Source organism: Phaethon aethereus, assembly GCF_964289735.1.
Source record: "Phaethon aethereus genome assembly, chromosome: 23".
Lineage (NCBI taxonomy): Eukaryota > Metazoa > Chordata > Aves > Phaethontiformes > Phaethontidae > Phaethon > Phaethon aethereus.
Genome location: NC_138599.1, coordinates 2,100,486 through 2,117,788, shown reverse-complemented (window position 1 = coordinate 2,117,788; position 17,303 = coordinate 2,100,486). Strand labels below are relative to the sequence as shown.

Genomic DNA, 17,303 nt, shown 5'->3' with positions numbered 1-17,303 from the left:
TATACCAAAGCTTCACTCAAGGGGGAGCATAGAGGTGATCCTGCTTGTGATGTGTAGGTGTTTTGCTCACAGTGCAGCTGCCCTTGCTACCTTTGCCAGAAGGAAGCGGACTATCTTTCAAAGCAACTTGGAGGATATTTTTATCTTCCTTGACTTGCTTGTGTTTTCACCAAAAAGCTTTAACTCCCTTCAGGGCACTGATAGCAGATCAGACAGCTTTTAAAAAAAACATTAGTAGATTTATTGATATATGTATTTCCTTTTTAACTTACAACTAGAGTCTCACATTAGTTTTCAGTCTTATGTTAACATTAATAAAACATTAAAAGTTTATAATAAAACCCCAAAGTTTCAGATGTACAAAGTAAGAGACAGGGATTAGACAGTAAGTGCTTTCTGCTTATGAAACTTTCTAGCGCCAGCCATCCCATACCATAGTTCAGTGTTCCAACAGCCTATAACAGGTGCAGCCACAGATCTACCGCTTTGTATTGATCCAGTGGTATCTATCAACACACGGTCCTGTGAAAGCAGCTGTTGGCCTGTAGACTTTGTAACCCCTGTGCTGGACATAGTATGAGGCATCAGTCATATAGGTCTTCCTATGAAGATACTGAGACCAGGGCTGTATAGATGCCTTGCAGTAGTCACTGAACTAAACATCAAGAAATGAGATAATGTTAAAATGTGTTTGGGAAAGCAGGGAGATTAGTCCAGCCATCAGTTAAGTCTATTTCATTTCTTTATGAGGGAATCTAAAGGGCAGATGCTAGCTCTTACTGAAAGCTACATACCATTATCCCACGCTTACCTGGTAGACACTGTTGGGATTGCTGACAGTAGGGATAGCTTTCGGCTCCTTGTTGAAGCTCTCCTCATCTGAGGAAATGCCAGAATGATAGTCTAGTGCTGCTCTGTCAACGGCATAGCTGATCTGCTGAGGAAGCTCTGGGTTCTCCTCTCCTTCAAAGTGTGCAATTGTGAAGGGCCTGTTCTTCTCACCATATCTGAAAGTGACTGCATTTGTATAATGCAGGTCTGCACTAGCAGCATAAACATTTGTTAGTAGTCAGTTGACACTAGTAAGTATATATACCCTCAGACACTAAAGCTCTAGTAATAGGCTTGGTGTTGATCAAGTTTGTACAGGGCACTTGACATGTTAGTCACAGCTTCTCAACTCACCTGCAACACACCTCAAACGGATCAACCCATAGCGTCATCTCTTTGGGCAAGCCAAGCTTATTAAAGTCCACATTACTCTCCACACAAGCTTGTTCCAGCAGTGGATCTCTTGTCTGATGTTTATTTATCCTTATACACCTAGGTAAAAACAAAATGCAGGTGGATTTAAGATTTCACTGCAACTTTGCAAGTTCTGCTCATACAGAAGTAGACTTAAGTTCACTATTTTCTCAACACTTTTAGCCTGTTGACGCAGGTTCTCACTTTTAGCCCCAACCAGCATGTTAGCCTAACAAGCTGATTTATAAACCCAAATAAGATTGTTTGTTTTAGATAAATTACCAATCAAGCAAGCTGCTGAAGTAAGCGAATTAAAAGCAGTTACAACAATTCCACAAGTCAGTTTAAGACCTCTTGAATTCTGCATTCAAGTCAGAGGGCTAGTCAAAACACTACATGCATATTGTCTTAATATTTCCACCTCAAGTCTCTAGTCATATCTACACAGGTGCACACTGTGAAACCACTTTCAAAATAGCTGCATCTTTACCAGTTAAAAACACTTCTTTCCTCAGGCTTAAGGGATAGTCAAGTGATTCTCTCTCAATTTTGTGTCACTTATTTCCGATTTAGGGGCTCCAGGCACTGAAAGGGTACTCACTGTCTTGAACATCATGGAAAGCCTCCATTCCCTTTCCCCTTCTACTAAAGGTCCTCTTACCTGAAGGCTTGTCCTCTGGATGGATTGTCCAAGTACCAGTGATTCTTATACTTTTCAAACAGTATTGTTGTTAGCTTAGCTGCAAATTTCTCCATTTTATGCTTGCTCAGCTTGTCTTCCCTTTTCACCAGCCTTGTGATGAAGAAGACCGTGGCAGCAATTTCATCTTTCATTGTAGATTGAAGTGCACAATGTGCTTTAGCTGTTGGATAGTCATTAGTAGAGATGAGACACTACACTACAGATTTTAACAACATTAAGGTACTATCAAGTTCCAAGAATAGATATTGAAGAAACCTGCATAAGCCATGACAGATGGAGCCTAAATAAGCCTAATTACCAAACAACTGATGAATTTAGTTCTGGGTAGTGACACCAACTTAATGCAATACTAGAGGGCACTCATACTAAACAAGTTAAGAGTATTAAAAAAAGTTTAAAAGATAGTATTCCTTATTATATATCACATATTACAATCAACAACCAGGAGTTATTATAGTTACGTTGTTCTTTTATATACAACAAAACCCACAAACATTACCTTCTCAGACCAGACCCGTTGAAAATCTGAGATACAGCTTTATAAACAGCTTCAAATAGCCACCAAGGAGGCAGATCTAATTCTACAAGAACCTATGCCACTTATGGGGGGGAAAGACAGGAGAAGCACCCAAATCCTCCCTCACTCTTCCTTTAGTAGAGCTTGCTTAGGGTTTATATAGAACAGGAAATCATGTGGCTCTGAGGAGCGTAACAATATTCAGGTGTGTACCATTAGACTAACTAACATGCTGGTTTCAAAGCTATTTCCCATCTACCTGGTTTTAATCCAATATCAGCTCCTTCTTTTAGGGTATGTTTAATTGATTATATACTGTTTTCTGTTGTATCCATCAGTCTATCTCATAAACATCTGTATTTAAGTGAAATATTCACCATGAGAAAAATAGTACCAGGCTTATTAATTAATTATTAAAATTGCACTTGACTGCTTCTAGCAGACTTTACACAACATGCTTACTTTTGGTAGCCTTACTTCACATTTGGTATTCTTTATTTTGAAAATTATATGACTCTGTGTTTACCATAACATTAATCCTCCTAGTGATCTATATAAATCTTCACATTGTTAGTATAGTTTTATTTTATTTTTGAGGTATTTCATACAGCATGTGAACGGCTCTGTTAAAGAGTTCATACACAAGAAGTTTCTCAAATGTGAGTGTTCTTTGCTTGGAACTTCAGGCAATAATTAGCTGGGGCACATTCAGAGAATAGCTGATGTATTCTCTTTTTGCCTTTGCTATCTCAGGAAGTTGTACCTCCAGTGTCAGATATCAGGAACTGTCAAGACAAAAGAATAAATTAAGGTAAAAAGTGCGAAGTATTTAAACTGGCTCTTAATCTGACTGTAGATGTTGCAGCCAAGCAATTCAAGTGCTTATATTTCAGTCTTGTGAACAGAGTGTGATAAAAGACAGGGGATAAGAAAAATAAAGCACGAAGGCACAAATTTACAGAATTACACATCTTTGCAGTAGTGTACCCTAAACCATGAATTTCTGCCTATTTCTGGATTTCTTTTCTCCTCCACTCACATAGTTAGTTCCTTTCTCTTTACGGTTTCTTTCTGCATCACAAAAAAAGACTTACCAAGGCATTTAGTAGAAACTCTGGTTTTAAGGAATGAGTAATAAATTGCAAAAAAAGATGTCTTCTCTTTTTCTCACATATCAAAAAACTTCCTTAACGAATGGGGACCTTTCAATAACCACTCAAATGAAAGAGTAATCAAAGTTTGAGATAGATAATGAATCTTCAGAAAAAACATTCACCAGAGCCAGGAGTTGAGCTTTAATATAGTACACCAGTGTTTTGACAACATGAGTATCCTTATCATGTACTCTGCACTGCGCTTGGTTGCTTCTGATGGCACATAAAGTTTATGTTCCATATACAAGCCATGAGTCATTCCTTCCCTTTCACATATAGCATTCCAGCATTCTCATCTAGCCACCCCTGAGGTCCCCACATATTATTTCCCCAAGAGATGACAGTTGCTTCATGAAGTATCTTAAATGTCTAAGAATTTTCTACTGGAATCATAAACAAGTATCCCAAGACTTTGCAGAGGAAAAAGCTAGGATACATGCAAAGTATGAGGCAAATGCAATGAACTAATCCCTTTTCTAGTGTCTTTACTTCTAAGAATATGTAACTGCAAGCAACTACCGCAGATTTGTTTTTTTAATTCTGCTGACAAAATGGGTGTCCAGGAAAAGATCAAATGACAGCAAGATTTGCCACCTAAAAATGACAGATAATGCATATAATTATAGTTTTCGAAGTTCTTTGCAATAACAGTTTAGTCCACTCAGGGTTTCGTGCACAATCAGGGATGTGTTGTCTTTCTTACCAAGGCTTAAGAAGTTGCTATTTAGTCTGGTTTCTTTGCCTTCATGTCTTTTTTTCACAATATCAAATTATAATCTAATAAAAGATATTACTTCTTCCTATAAACCTTGTTTTCCTTTTATTCTAGAACTATCAAGGCTAAAATAACATTCACACTGCAAAACAGCAGCAGGCATCATAGGGAGTCCATCCCATGTCCTGGAGTCCATAATTTGGTCATAGTTTCCATGTGGGATCTGACCCTGACACAGTTCAGTCTCAGGAATTATCCAGTTACTGTCTTTCCCTCAATAAATGCCAGGCTGGTTTGGATCAGTGGGACACATCAGCCGATGGGACCTCGAACTGCCTTTCTACTTTTTCCAACTTGTCCAGGCAGGCCCTGTGAATTAGGAAATTCTGTGACAAAAGAGTGAAGTGACTAGATTCCACAAAGAACAATCAAAGAGAAGTCTGAATCCCTACAACACCTCCTTTTGTTGAGTTACTTGTTCCCATAGTTAACATACAAACTGCAAGTCAGCAGTAAACAAACTCTTCACCTGAGAAACCAGATTACAGTAGTGCAATCAGTCATGCAATAAGGTGCTATTTCTCGAATGTTAGGAGGCAAAACCCAGGCCAAACTGCACACATTTGTAACAACAAACACAGGAAAATTTAAGCAAAGTTCTTGGCAATTCATCCTGTTGGCTCTAATTATTAAGGTTGTCATTGATACAGAAGTAAGTTTCTGAGAACTTTTTAACTTGGTATTTTTAATATCATGCAGGAGTTCAAAAGTATTTATTTTCATGGCACAGAAACCAGAATAGCAGAGAGTATTTCCGGCTTCCCATTTCCGTGACAAGAAACACTTGCTCTTTTAATTAGATAGATTCATTGAACTCAAATCCTTCATAATGCTATCTGTTGTCACTAACTTGAAGAAAACATAGCCCTGGGTACTTTATTTGTATAATAAGCAGCTAAGAAATAAAATGTCAAAACCAGAATTTGAACAGTCCATCCCGGTGTAAGATCCGTTAAGTAACCATCAACAAATTGTGCTCCTACTCATATCCAGTTGCATCCAAACAAAAACTGTTAGAATCCCAGGAGATTTTGCAAAAAACATGATGAATAGCCACGTGTTCTGACTGACATCATGCATGAGATAAATGAGACATTTGCACCTTTTGTTAAACAGTGCTGTTGTTTTTTAATACTTATCAGGAAGAGAAAAAAACAAACCTCTCAAAAACACTGTATTACAGTGCCTGGACATTCATGAGACTGGTCCAGAGCTCATTGAAATAAATCGAAATCTGTCCAAAGGCTTCAGGAGGATTCAGATCAGACCCCTAACTCAGCAAAAGCATTCTTAGCCGGATTAAATTTTGGGTCTCCTGGGTCACCAGGCAAGCCTAGGCATGAACTATAAAGGAAAAGAGTCAGACATAGTTTCTGTAGTAACTGCAGGCCAAACCAAGAGCAAACACTGTTTCCCTAAACACACTACTAGCAAGAGTCATCCCTGCAGAATTTTTTTCAGTTTTCTTGCTTTAAAGGATTGAGTACATGGAACTAACAAAACAAAGTGCAGCTTGTTAGTAGCAATCTTTCTTCTACAAGACATTTGATTTTTGTGCATGATGGATGACAGACAATTTCTCCAGGTAAGCAGCTGAAGTTCATAACTATTGATATAAAAATCAGTAAGCCTGAGTTATTTCCATATGGGAAAATATCCTAGGTGACAACCTTGTTAGAAAAAAGGACGTTGCATTTGCTTTGTCAGGCTATATACTGACCTGATTGCATTCAGAAGTATCATGTAACAGCGATGTACAAACAATGGTAGTGCTGCATGAACACAGCACCAATTCAGTTGACCATGCCATTATGTCAGAGGGCAGAAGAAACCTCGTATCTGGATGTTAAAAACTTACATATTTACTTAAATCATGCACTCTCTGTGCAAAGAATTATTTTCAACCGAAACAAGACAGAAACTGATTCCAGCTGAAGCCACAAACTAAAATTTTAATGGGTTGATTGCTCACAATTTTTTCCCTTTCAACTTATATAAGAAAACATTTTCTGGGCCTGATGAAAAGACTTAAGAATAGAACCATGTTCCAATTAAGGCTTTCATCTTTACTTGTTTACTTTGTTACTTGGTGAGTGCTTGGTAAAAACCTAAGTGATTGGTACCTACAGATAATTTTTCTGGTTAAAGATTTTACCAGGAGTACTGGTGCTGGTCTAGCATGTTCTAAAACTAAATTGCAAAGGAAAGACTGCAAAGCTACCCAGGCTTATTTTATGCAGTCTAAGAGCTATTGCTGTAGCCTTTAAATTTTTCTACTAATGTCATCAAGTGTTGATTACTTTCGTCAGTTCTTTGCATTCCATGATTTTCAGAAATGACAAGAGATATGAACCATCCAGCTGGACACAATTCACATGAGCCTTATGGAGGTATGCAGTTCTCAAAGAGGGTAGGATGCCCAGAAATTTCTAAAGGACAAGCCCTTCAAAAGCATCTTGGGTCAATTAGATACTCCAAATCACTAAATATTCTTGAAAGCTTATTCTTACAGTGCTTGTGGATCATATCACCACTTAAGAATCACATCTTGCCACTGTTGCTAATATAGCAGGGAGGAGCACGTTGTTTTTCTCTTGCAGTTCCTCCTCCCACACAAAAAGGAGTAATGCAGAGCATAAAATGTCTTTTCTCCTGCTTTGCCTCAGTTGCCAGTGTGGCTAGCATGGAGCAAAGGACAGCCTGAAGTGGGGACAGTCAGCATTGTACCAATCCATAAGGACATATCTATCTGCCTTCTTCCCCTCCAAACATAAGTGGCAGAAGGATGGGATTGTGTTGGTGCTGATTGTGAGGAAGAAAACAGCAAAGGGTTACTTAGAGAAACAAGACCTGAAATGCAAGGGAGTGAGAGAGCTGCAGTGAGCTGAACAGGCCAAGAGCAAGCATACAGAAATGACTGACTAGGTCCCCAAGAAATAGGGAGAGAGGTGGTGTGGGTCACTGTTGGGTGAAGATGTGCAGCGTGTGCCTCTCACTGCAGCCCAGTGCCAGGAGCACAAGAAATTCATCCTTTTGAGCTGTTAGTCTGTCTTTTTCGTGGCCTCCTTCTATGGCAGCTAGACTCCTGGTATGAATAAAACCAAGCTGAAGCCCCACTATCTGGATACCAGCCTAGAGGCGTGTGCTTGGACTGCCACATGTGACACTAAAGCCTGGATCACCTTTGGCGTCTGTGACACAACCTGCAGCCATTTGTCGACAGGAGCAGGGCGGAAACTCCGCGTGTGCTCCGGTATTGACTTTGCACATAGAAACCTCTTTTGCAACAGCTTTCTATGGCAAGAGCCATCTGTACATTTCAAAGCAATGGTCCAGTCTCCATGTACAAGCCCCAACTGAGTGACCATGACGACAAAGTATACACAAAGGTTACAGGCGTGGGGCTGACCCACAGCCCAGACTGGGAACACTCCAACCCAGGAGTCCCAGGGGAAGAGACGAGGCACCCAGGGGCCACCCAAAGAACCATCCCACTGTCTGCCAGTGAAAGACTGCTGGGTGCTCAGTGAATAGGTTGCTGTGCTAGCCATGAAAAAGGGAAGAAAACGAAGAGTGAAGAAGCCAGCCGTTTTCCCCTTTCATTAAATATTTTTAAGCATTTTATTATAAATGCAGTCCTGAACAGGATTATTACAAGGTAAGCTTCTTGAGGATAAGTCCTGGATTCTTTTTATGCATTTTAACAATAAGGCATTTATGGGTGAAAGCTAGCCAGATTGTTCAATTTGCAGACAAACAGCAGATCTTGTAACCTCACAGACTGTCTCATTCCTGATTTAGGAATGGTCTGATAAATCTATCTAAAAAAGTTTTATCACATTATTAATTGCATACACATGTATTAGACACAAGGCATAATTGATTATAACTACTTACACATATTAAATTTTGTTCTGCAGAACAGATTTGCTAATTTATTTAGCCACCACAAATTAATGTAAAAGGTTTGAGCAGCCTGACATTTGACTACCAGCACAATCTGTGTTCCTATATTTTTTTGAAGTTCAGGGAACTAATGAAATTGTACCATTCTTACTGCTGCTTTAGTTACATGCAGTTTCTTCTGAAAAAGAAGAATGGAAATGGAAATGGCATGAAACCCATGCTGTAGGACATTAATTCAAATGCCCCAACTAGAGAACAAGGATAAGTAGGATCCCTACGACATAGGCAGTAACAGCTGACATGCCATAAACCAGGTAGAATGTTATTCAAGTTGAACATTTTGTCTTCACCTGAATTTGCAGCTGTATTTGCACTTCCAGCTCTGAATACAGCTACTACTTAGTCCACATTCATGCAGCAAGGACTGCATGCCAAGGCTTTTCTCATTTCCCATTTCCATTGTGATGCATCATAATAATTTAAATTTTAGTATTTCATTGCTTTGTCTTTGCACTCCTGAAATCATCTTTGTGATGCATCCACTGCAGTTTTTAATTATTAAGAACAATTAATTTGTGATATAAAGATTTTGGATTTAGTAGAATAACACTAAGGGTCATATGACCAATGTTTCCATTATTGTCAATTGCTTGTTGTTATAAGAGCATTTGAGGAGACGGAGTATGTTAATGTAAGTATTGGAAGTGCTTTCTTTTTTCTAGGTTTGAATGCCATGACCCCATCACAAGAGTAGTGCTTGGTTTGTAGGCAGTGTAGTTATCTGATTGTACCCACTACTTCACAATCACTAACTTCACTGCCATCAAAACAAGATACAGGATTCCCTGCTACAACCTCAGTACAGGAAACTGCACTACGAAACTTTCTCACAACATCCTTATTCCTAGTGCAAAATTATTAATAATGTCTATTCATTTACAGCTTTATTTCCAGAATTTTAGCTGTCCAACAGAAGCATATAGTATATGTTGGTAACATCAAGTGAAATCTTAGATTTCTTGAGGTTGGTGCTAAAATCCTTAGGAACTTTCCTAGAGGAAGAATGTTGACTGTTGAGTTTAAGTTGTTTAGCCACATGAAGACTTACTGTATACTTAATTGTTCATGCACCAAGTTTGGACCAATTTTTTTGGTTGTACTCTTCAGTTTATCTGTCAGGTATTGGGAAAATAATTTTCACTTAGCTTTCATGTCTTATTTAACAAGCTAGTAAGTGAAGAGGGTTTTGAGCAATGATTAAATATTAAACTCACCATATTCTATAAATGTTTTTTATTCTGACAACTTTGCTTAATGTTCAAGAAGTTTAATAATGGAGAAAATACTTACTAGTGCTAGAAGCTGCTCTAAGAGGGTTTTTTAACAAAACCCCAGTCTTCATCAAAGTAGGAGTTGAGAGCGAACTGTCTTTTACATCAGCCTGGTTACTAGGCAGTGTAGTTAGCTGATTGCCAAAAGTAACAATCACTAGCCACACAGCCAGGTAAAAAGGTTTGGAAGATATCTTGACGGAAATCGGATGCATGGGAATTTTGACAACAGAAGGCAGGTAGACTAATCTCTTTGCAGAAGCATCTAATAGACAGGCAAGTCAGTAAAATAAAACAAGTGCAATGTACAGGATTGCCTGTCACTGCAAGAGACATCAGTGCATTTGTCAAGCCAATTTAACTGCACCTTACTGTGTGATACACTTCATTCACAACTGCTTTGCATACAGGACACTAAAAAACATGAGACCAAATGAAAAGGGTTTTTTCTTCCCAAAATTTGCAGACATAAACCCCCGTACTGACTGTGCTCGTCTCAGACTTACACTTGTTTAAGGCCATTGTTTTCACATTTACCTCCATTTACTCCTGTTGAATAAATAAAATTGAGGCCTGTGGTGGCAGCTATGTCCTGTTCGTAGAGAGGCCCGAGGCTAGACTTGAGTGAAAATGGCCTGAAGACACTTGAAATGAGATGTACAATGTGGTCAGCCTTCTGGTCTTCCACGTTTACTGTGACAGGCAGTGTCTCCCTTACCTTGCAGCTGGGTCCAGGCTCTGCAGGCATGTCTGTGCTGCTGCATCCCCTCTGAGATGGCTTCACACCTTCACTACAGTCATCCCTCCTGGCACCCAGATGCCAGCCATGGCAGGGAAAAGGGAAGGGCCCCAGCAGAGAGGCCATGGGTACCGACTGCAGCAGGTGGCAGTGATGGAGACATGTCAGTGGCATCCCCTCTTTCTTCCTTGTGGCCACAGGGCAGAAGCAGACAGGCTAAGATGTACAAGGCCACCTCATGGAGAGGGGACACCATGGCACAGCCCCACACGACACTACAAGGAGAGAGCCAGGACAGCGCCCAATGGCACCCAATGGGCCCCTTGTCTTTGCTTGCCTGAGCCCAGCAAATGCGAGCTGCACATTCTGGACCTCAGCCATGCTCCTGTCACCACTCGAGTCCTGTCTAGGCCCTGCTACCCTGCAACGTGAGGGGACCCTACCCTGTGGTAAGACCCTGCCCTATGAGGGGGCCCTGACCCATGAGGGGACCATGCCCTGTGAGGAGACCCTGCTTGCAGTCCTACACCATCTCTGGGTCTACACACCTTTCTGCAAGGTCCTGCACCTTACTTGGGGCATCATGCTCCTCCTGGGGGCCCTCTCCAGAGCCTCACACCTCTCCTGGGGTCCCCACACTTTCTCTGGGGCCTCACACATCCTCCCAAGGTCCTGTGCTCTCCTGGGGGCCCCACAACTTTTGCCTGAGCCCTGCACCTGCTCCAGACCCCCCCACACCTCTCCAGGGCCTCATGCCCTCCTGGTACCATCACCTCCCACCTTCCCAGGCACCCTTAATGTGATTTTACTTTGCAGAGAGAAGTACTGCTCTCCAGGGCCCACAACTTTCCAGAAGTAAGTATGAACTACTGCATACCCCCGGCTTGCTAAACTTTTGTTGCCTAGGTTTCTGGGAAGAAATAATTCTCAGGAACGAATAATGACTCATATCAATAAGCTCTGGATGAGAGAAGAGCCACAGCCCCTAGTGTGCACAACTGAGCTATTTCAGCTGATACCTACTGTCTTGGGATCCAGACACTGGGACCACCAACGTTCTGAATGTCCCCAAAGTACCCTACGGTTCTGTTGCCCTCTGTGAAGGATGGTGGTAGTAGGAGCAGTTGGTCATTTGCCTCTCATTTGTCTTATTTAGAAAGTGAGGAAAACAGTGAGAAAGAGAGAATCCTGGAAGCTCAAAGCATAGAGAAAACTAAAGTGAATGAAAAATATTTTCAGCAGGTAAGAACCACTGATCCTGACCTTTTTTCATAAATATTTCCATTCACTATGTGTCATTTGGTGGATTATTGGAACTTTGGAAACGACATGATGAACAGTAATGAAAATTGCCTGGACCTGGCCCACTGTGTGGTTTGCATGATGCAGACCATTTTTTGATGATTAGCTTAAACTTATTCCCAATTGGGTCATGCTGGCTTGGGGCAGGGCTGAAAGTAGTAGGCTGTGCACTTATTTTCTTCATAGTAAGCACATAATGTCTGCTCTGATTTAGTATCTAAAAGTAGCCAACTGAGAGTGCCCAGATTCAAAAGTGGATAATTTGGGGGGGGGGGAAAACCACCAGTGCTTCATGCACTTTCACACACAAAGTCCTGGCATAGAGACATTGAAGCATAGCTCAGAGCATTAGTTTATTTCTTGGTTGTCTTAGTTATTAACAGATCTTCTCCGTTAGCCTATGCCAAGCAGCAGCTAATGCCAAAAGTTCATTGAGTGAGAGATGTGGGAAATTTGGTAATGGGCAGTTACTAAATCAGCTTCCATAGAAATGCTTCTGCCTTAGCCTGTCACTTGGGTTTATGTGACATATTTAGAGAGGAACTGCTAGACCAAGCCATTTCAAATTTTGTAGAGACTACTTAAGAGCAGAACAAACTGTAGATTTTAGCAAAAAAACAGCAAAACTGATTTTATCGATGATGCCACCTTTCCAAAGGAAGGTGTAACTGTGATATTGTGGAGCCTTTCAGGTTGGATCCTTCTGGACTGCTCAGAGCCTATGACTTAGTGGAGTTTTACAAAAACTAACATCAATCTGGCATGCAACCACCCACTCAGCACTTTAGTTAACAGTTCCTGTAGTCTGTAATTGGTGGATAGGATCAATAAAACTTAGCATGCTACAAGGTATATATACTCATGTTTATGCAGTGACTGAAGCATTAAATTGGCCATGAAAAGCAGCAGTGACAGGGTATCCAGATCACTGAGGTTCATACCCTGCAAAACAGTGGGATTGGACCAATATATAGAGCATGCAGTTTCTCCTACTACTTTGCCAAGAAAAAGAAGATGCAGACAACAGTTGTGTTTGATATTGAGACACCGATACAAACTTTTACTGAAGCCTCTATTATAACCTAACTGAATTAGCGTTCCACATATATACCAAGAATACAATTACACAAGTAATGGAAACTAAGACAACTAGTATTAAATATTGTAATAACATTTTCAGCCTGTCTCTAATCATACTTTTTTTTCATCGTTTTAGTAAAATGTTCCACATTTTTACTGAAAAGCCTCTAGCCTATATTTGGGAATCAGGCCATAGGAGAGCAATCTGCAAGAGGTGCAGAAAGCTGCTGAGGTCTGCAAGTCTTTCCTGCAAGTCAGCAATCCCCCTTTTCCAATTAATAATTCCAAAATGCATCTCATCCATTATCATCAGTTACCCTTCTTTCTGAATTCTGGCTGAGACTAGCAGCAGTTCCCTGAATTTTCCGTTCATTTTTTAAAAATTCAGTAACAATAGATGACAGCAAGGTTTTGCAGCTTTGGGCATCTGGCAGCCATAAAAATGATTAATTTCAATTATATACAACTACAGGACATGCTGTAAGCCTCACATAAGTCTAAGAAAACTGAAATTGAATGAAATAAGAATAATGTTCACATTATTATCAGTCATAGGTGTCATTTACATTCAAATCCAGATTCCAGACTTGTTTCTTCAGACATTCTGTTCCTGCAGCAAGTCCCTTGGGAGATCAAAACCTGGAAGCTCTGTTGTGTAGGTCGGGGAAGTGAATGTTGTCTCCACAGTGGTACAGGGACATGGTTTGTTAGAAAGAAAGCTTAGCTGCATTAACACTCTCACAAACTGACAGTGAATTCATGTATTAGAAATGCTTATTTTAACTGGTTAGCTAATTTTATATGGTATAGTAGTGAGGCAAATGGCAAAAAAAGCTGTTGTCCTTTGGATGTTTATTTCACTGGACTATTCTGTAATTCATTAATTCCCACAGGCTTTACAGGATAGTTTATAATTATTAACAAAGAAATTTCAAAATTATAAACACTGCAAATCTGAGTACTCAGTTTAATGCATCTAAAATAGGAATGCTTAGCTTCTCTGAATAGATCTTTGTATTGCTAGACATTTTTCCAATCTGTCCACTTTTTCTTTTGATCTTGTTCTTATTTGTCTATCTTTAGTTAGTAAGTTCTAAGGTACCATCACTGAGCCTGACCCGTGAAATGCCTTTCTGAGTTGAACCGGTACTGCCTCATCACCACAAACTTGCCTGATGATCTGGTCTCTGGGTTGAACCTTGTTCCCACTCCCGGGCACACACCGCTTGCCTTACTCGGGTATTGTGCTTACATTAACTCCCCATAATACTGAATAAAAACACAGCTTCCTATTGTGATCTAAGATGTAGGTCAGTGTTGCTTTTCTTTTTATCAACTCAGGTATGTTAATTCCCTTTTGTGAAAGGGAAATAACAGTAAAGGATAAGAATCAGAATTCTAGAATATTGAGCGGGTGTTATTTTTCAATATGAGGACTCACAAGCATCTAGGGCTTGGGCTTTGTTTTTTATGCTGTCATTTACATTAATCTGTTGGGGGGAAGGGGGGAGGTTGGCAGGTTTTGTATTAGGCTTAAAGGTGATTAAAACTTGGAAAGGATTGTTGAAGAAACCACTTTAAATACTGAAGATTGCTTAATTCCTAAAATCAAATTGCATGGAAGAAATTGTCCTCAGACAAAAGAATCTGCTGCAATAAAAAACAGGGGGTTCCCCCCATCAATTTTACATCATCTTTTCTTAACTTCTGGATGGAAAAGAACAAATAAATGCTTTTTCTTTTCTTTTTTTATTAGTCATCTACTGAGATGTGATCCTCTCTGGCATTGTTGAGGGTTTTCCCAAAATACTTCCTGGAATGTCTGTTTCGTAAAAAATTGCTAGGAATTTATGAAAACAATTTAATATGCTTTTACTCAGCTTAAACAGTGATGTCTCACTGTAGCTGAAACCTATTCATTTCCATAAGGCAAAAATATATAGATGTGCTCAGATGTCTGGGAAACACAATACTAAAAAACTCTCAGTAGGAATTTATTCTCCTAGGAAATCATTTTTTCTTACAACTGTATAAAGTAGGAGATTTAACAAGTTCTAGGATGTGTACTTCTCTTCTTGTAGAGAGAAGAACCTGGACCATTGATTGAAAAGAGACATTCAATGTTCTAAATGCAAAACTGGACTAAATTCTATCACCTTTGAAATTATCACAGTTTTGAATAAGAGTAGCAGAGACTGGGTTAATCCAAAGATGCATACTGAAAAGAAAAGTTATCTTTGGTTGCACCTCTCCGATGAAAAGGTTTTTGTAATCAGTCAATTATGCATATGTGACTCCTGAATTACCCCAATTTTATAATCTCAAGATGCTACAGGATAATATTTGCTAACTTTAGTCTGTATATTCATCTTGACATTCGGAATGATTCCTTCTGATTTGACGAAAGAAATTTTATTTCAAACCTCATGTAAATCTAGCAAGAGAAGGTTGCTCTCCCAAGTAGTATGTTTTCAGGATGTCAGAAAGAAAGAGAAATCAAAGTACTATATCCAGTAGCCTGTTATGCCTGTTTCTGCTGTATGTTCACTCTAGTTCTCTGCTTCAATGATGAATTTAAAGTTTTCAATCAAGTTTAGTATTACATGTTTTTATTTAATTACTTTTTCTGACTTTATTGTGGCAAATATGTTTATTTTCTGGCCAGGAGAAGAGCAGAAATAGTAGCTTTCCAGAGGAAATGGAGAGAAGAAAGGATGGTAGTAAGTCTGATTCCTTTTTATTATGGATGCATCTTAAAGTTTGTGCGTGCTTACAATACAGACAGCATTCAAAGGACCATAGTCCAGTGTATAAGGGTTCATGGGGTGTTGCAAACTATACCAATCTTGCATAGCAAAAGCACCTGAGTTTGAACTGAGGAAGCATGCAGAAAAGTTGGCTTATTCAACAAATTCCCTAAGTAAAGAGGATCCTGTAAGCTGTGTGATTCTGAAAGTCTCAGGCCAGACAATAGGAAGCAATAGGCATAGAAGCTAAATGAAGTTTAAGCAAGCTAAATGTGGTTGTTGGACCATTTCCAATCTGAAAACCACAAGGAGTAAAACAGTGATATTATAAATACCTTAAAGTGTTTGAAGATATAACTGAGTGTTTCTTAATGCTACATTTTATTTTTGTATAGGTATATCTATAATTTAGTCAGCTACAACACACTGGACTTGATTACTAGAAAGTAATATAGGGGAAAAGATGGGGGGAAAGATGTTCTGGGTTTATTATTATTATTATTATTATCTTGAAAATAACTACTTAGTTTTATCCTATTTTAATAAGTATTATTATAAAATTTAGACATTAAAATACAACAGAATAGAAGAGTCATGGAGAACGGATTGCATGTCTTCTTGCAAACTATCTCAAAAAGATGACTTAATACATCAAAATTTTCACAGACAATGCGGAGATGCTTGTGGGAGGAAGAGACAAAGCTGACCTCTCTGGTGGAGGCAGATAGGGAACACGGCAAATATGCGAAAGTGTGGAATCTTGACAACTAGAAGAGCTTGGGACCAAGAAGAGAAATAAAGCAGAAGCAGTGACTGTAGTGCTGTCAGAATGGCAGTGGGGACTGTGGCAGCACTTTGCTGAAGGCCTGGATTCTATATACAGATATATAAAGAAAGGACCTCAGTTGCTTAAATTAAACCAATTTTAACACAACTACGTGTAAGTGTCTAAATGTCTCAGTTTAATATGCCAAAGGAATGTTTACAGCCTGTCCATTGGTAATTGCTTTCATTTTTTCCATTGTTGTTTCTAGATATTTTTCCACTGAAACACCGAAACTCAGTTTATAACAAAGTTATTAAACTGGCTGCAGGTTTCACATGCTCTTCTCCCTAAAAAGCTCTCATAAACTAAATTTGAGCAATAAAACAAAAAACTCCATTTAGGGATTTTTATTACTATCAGTAGTGAACTCTAGACTTGCTGATTTATAATGGTTTTTCTTGGCCTGGCCAGACATTTATCAGTAGAAGAAAATTCAAGAATAAGAGGCCTGTATTATATTAATGCACTCTTTTCCATCAGTTGTAATTCACAAGATACAAAGCAGAGATAGATGTGTTTTTAACCCATGTAAGGTTAAACATCTGTCCTCCTAAAGAACTATATATCTAATTAATACAATTTCATTACTCGGTATTAGAGAGTAGCACTGAAATTTTAAAGCCGATAAGTGTAGTGATTTGAGAAGTAACTTGGAAGACAAGATTTCAAAGAGTACTTTCAGAAATGACGTATTCATTTTAGATATAAAAGCCTCCTTTTTTCTTCCTCCTTATTTAAGCTTTTAAGCTGGTTCATATTAAGTACTTCCTCTTTTCAAAAGTCATTAAAATGCTGAACCAAGTATATCTGCTATGTCCAAATTCTATGCCTTAAAGCTAGGCCTGAAACAAAACATGAGCCTCCTTCCTTCTGACAAGTAACTCATATAAGTTTTATACTCTGGACTACTCAGGTAACCTATTAGCACATTAAAAAAACCCAAACTCTTTACTATTGCTAGTATAGTCATTTGTTTCA

General features: G+C 39.1%; 1 protein-coding gene across 1 annotated transcript; it reads right to left on the bottom strand.

Annotated features, from left to right (window-relative positions):
• Positions 1–478: 478 nt before the first annotated feature.
• Positions 479–2,079, bottom strand: BTG4 (BTG anti-proliferation factor 4; the record flags this gene model as incomplete). The annotated part of the gene is made up of 4 exons (XM_082009878.1): positions 479–655; positions 812–1,007; positions 1,186–1,323; positions 1,907–2,079. The coding sequence occupies 4 exons, from the start codon at positions 2,077–2,079 to the stop codon at positions 479–481; spliced, it is 684 nt and encodes a 227-aa protein (XP_081866004.1).
• Positions 2,080–17,303: the final 15,224 nt, after the last annotated feature.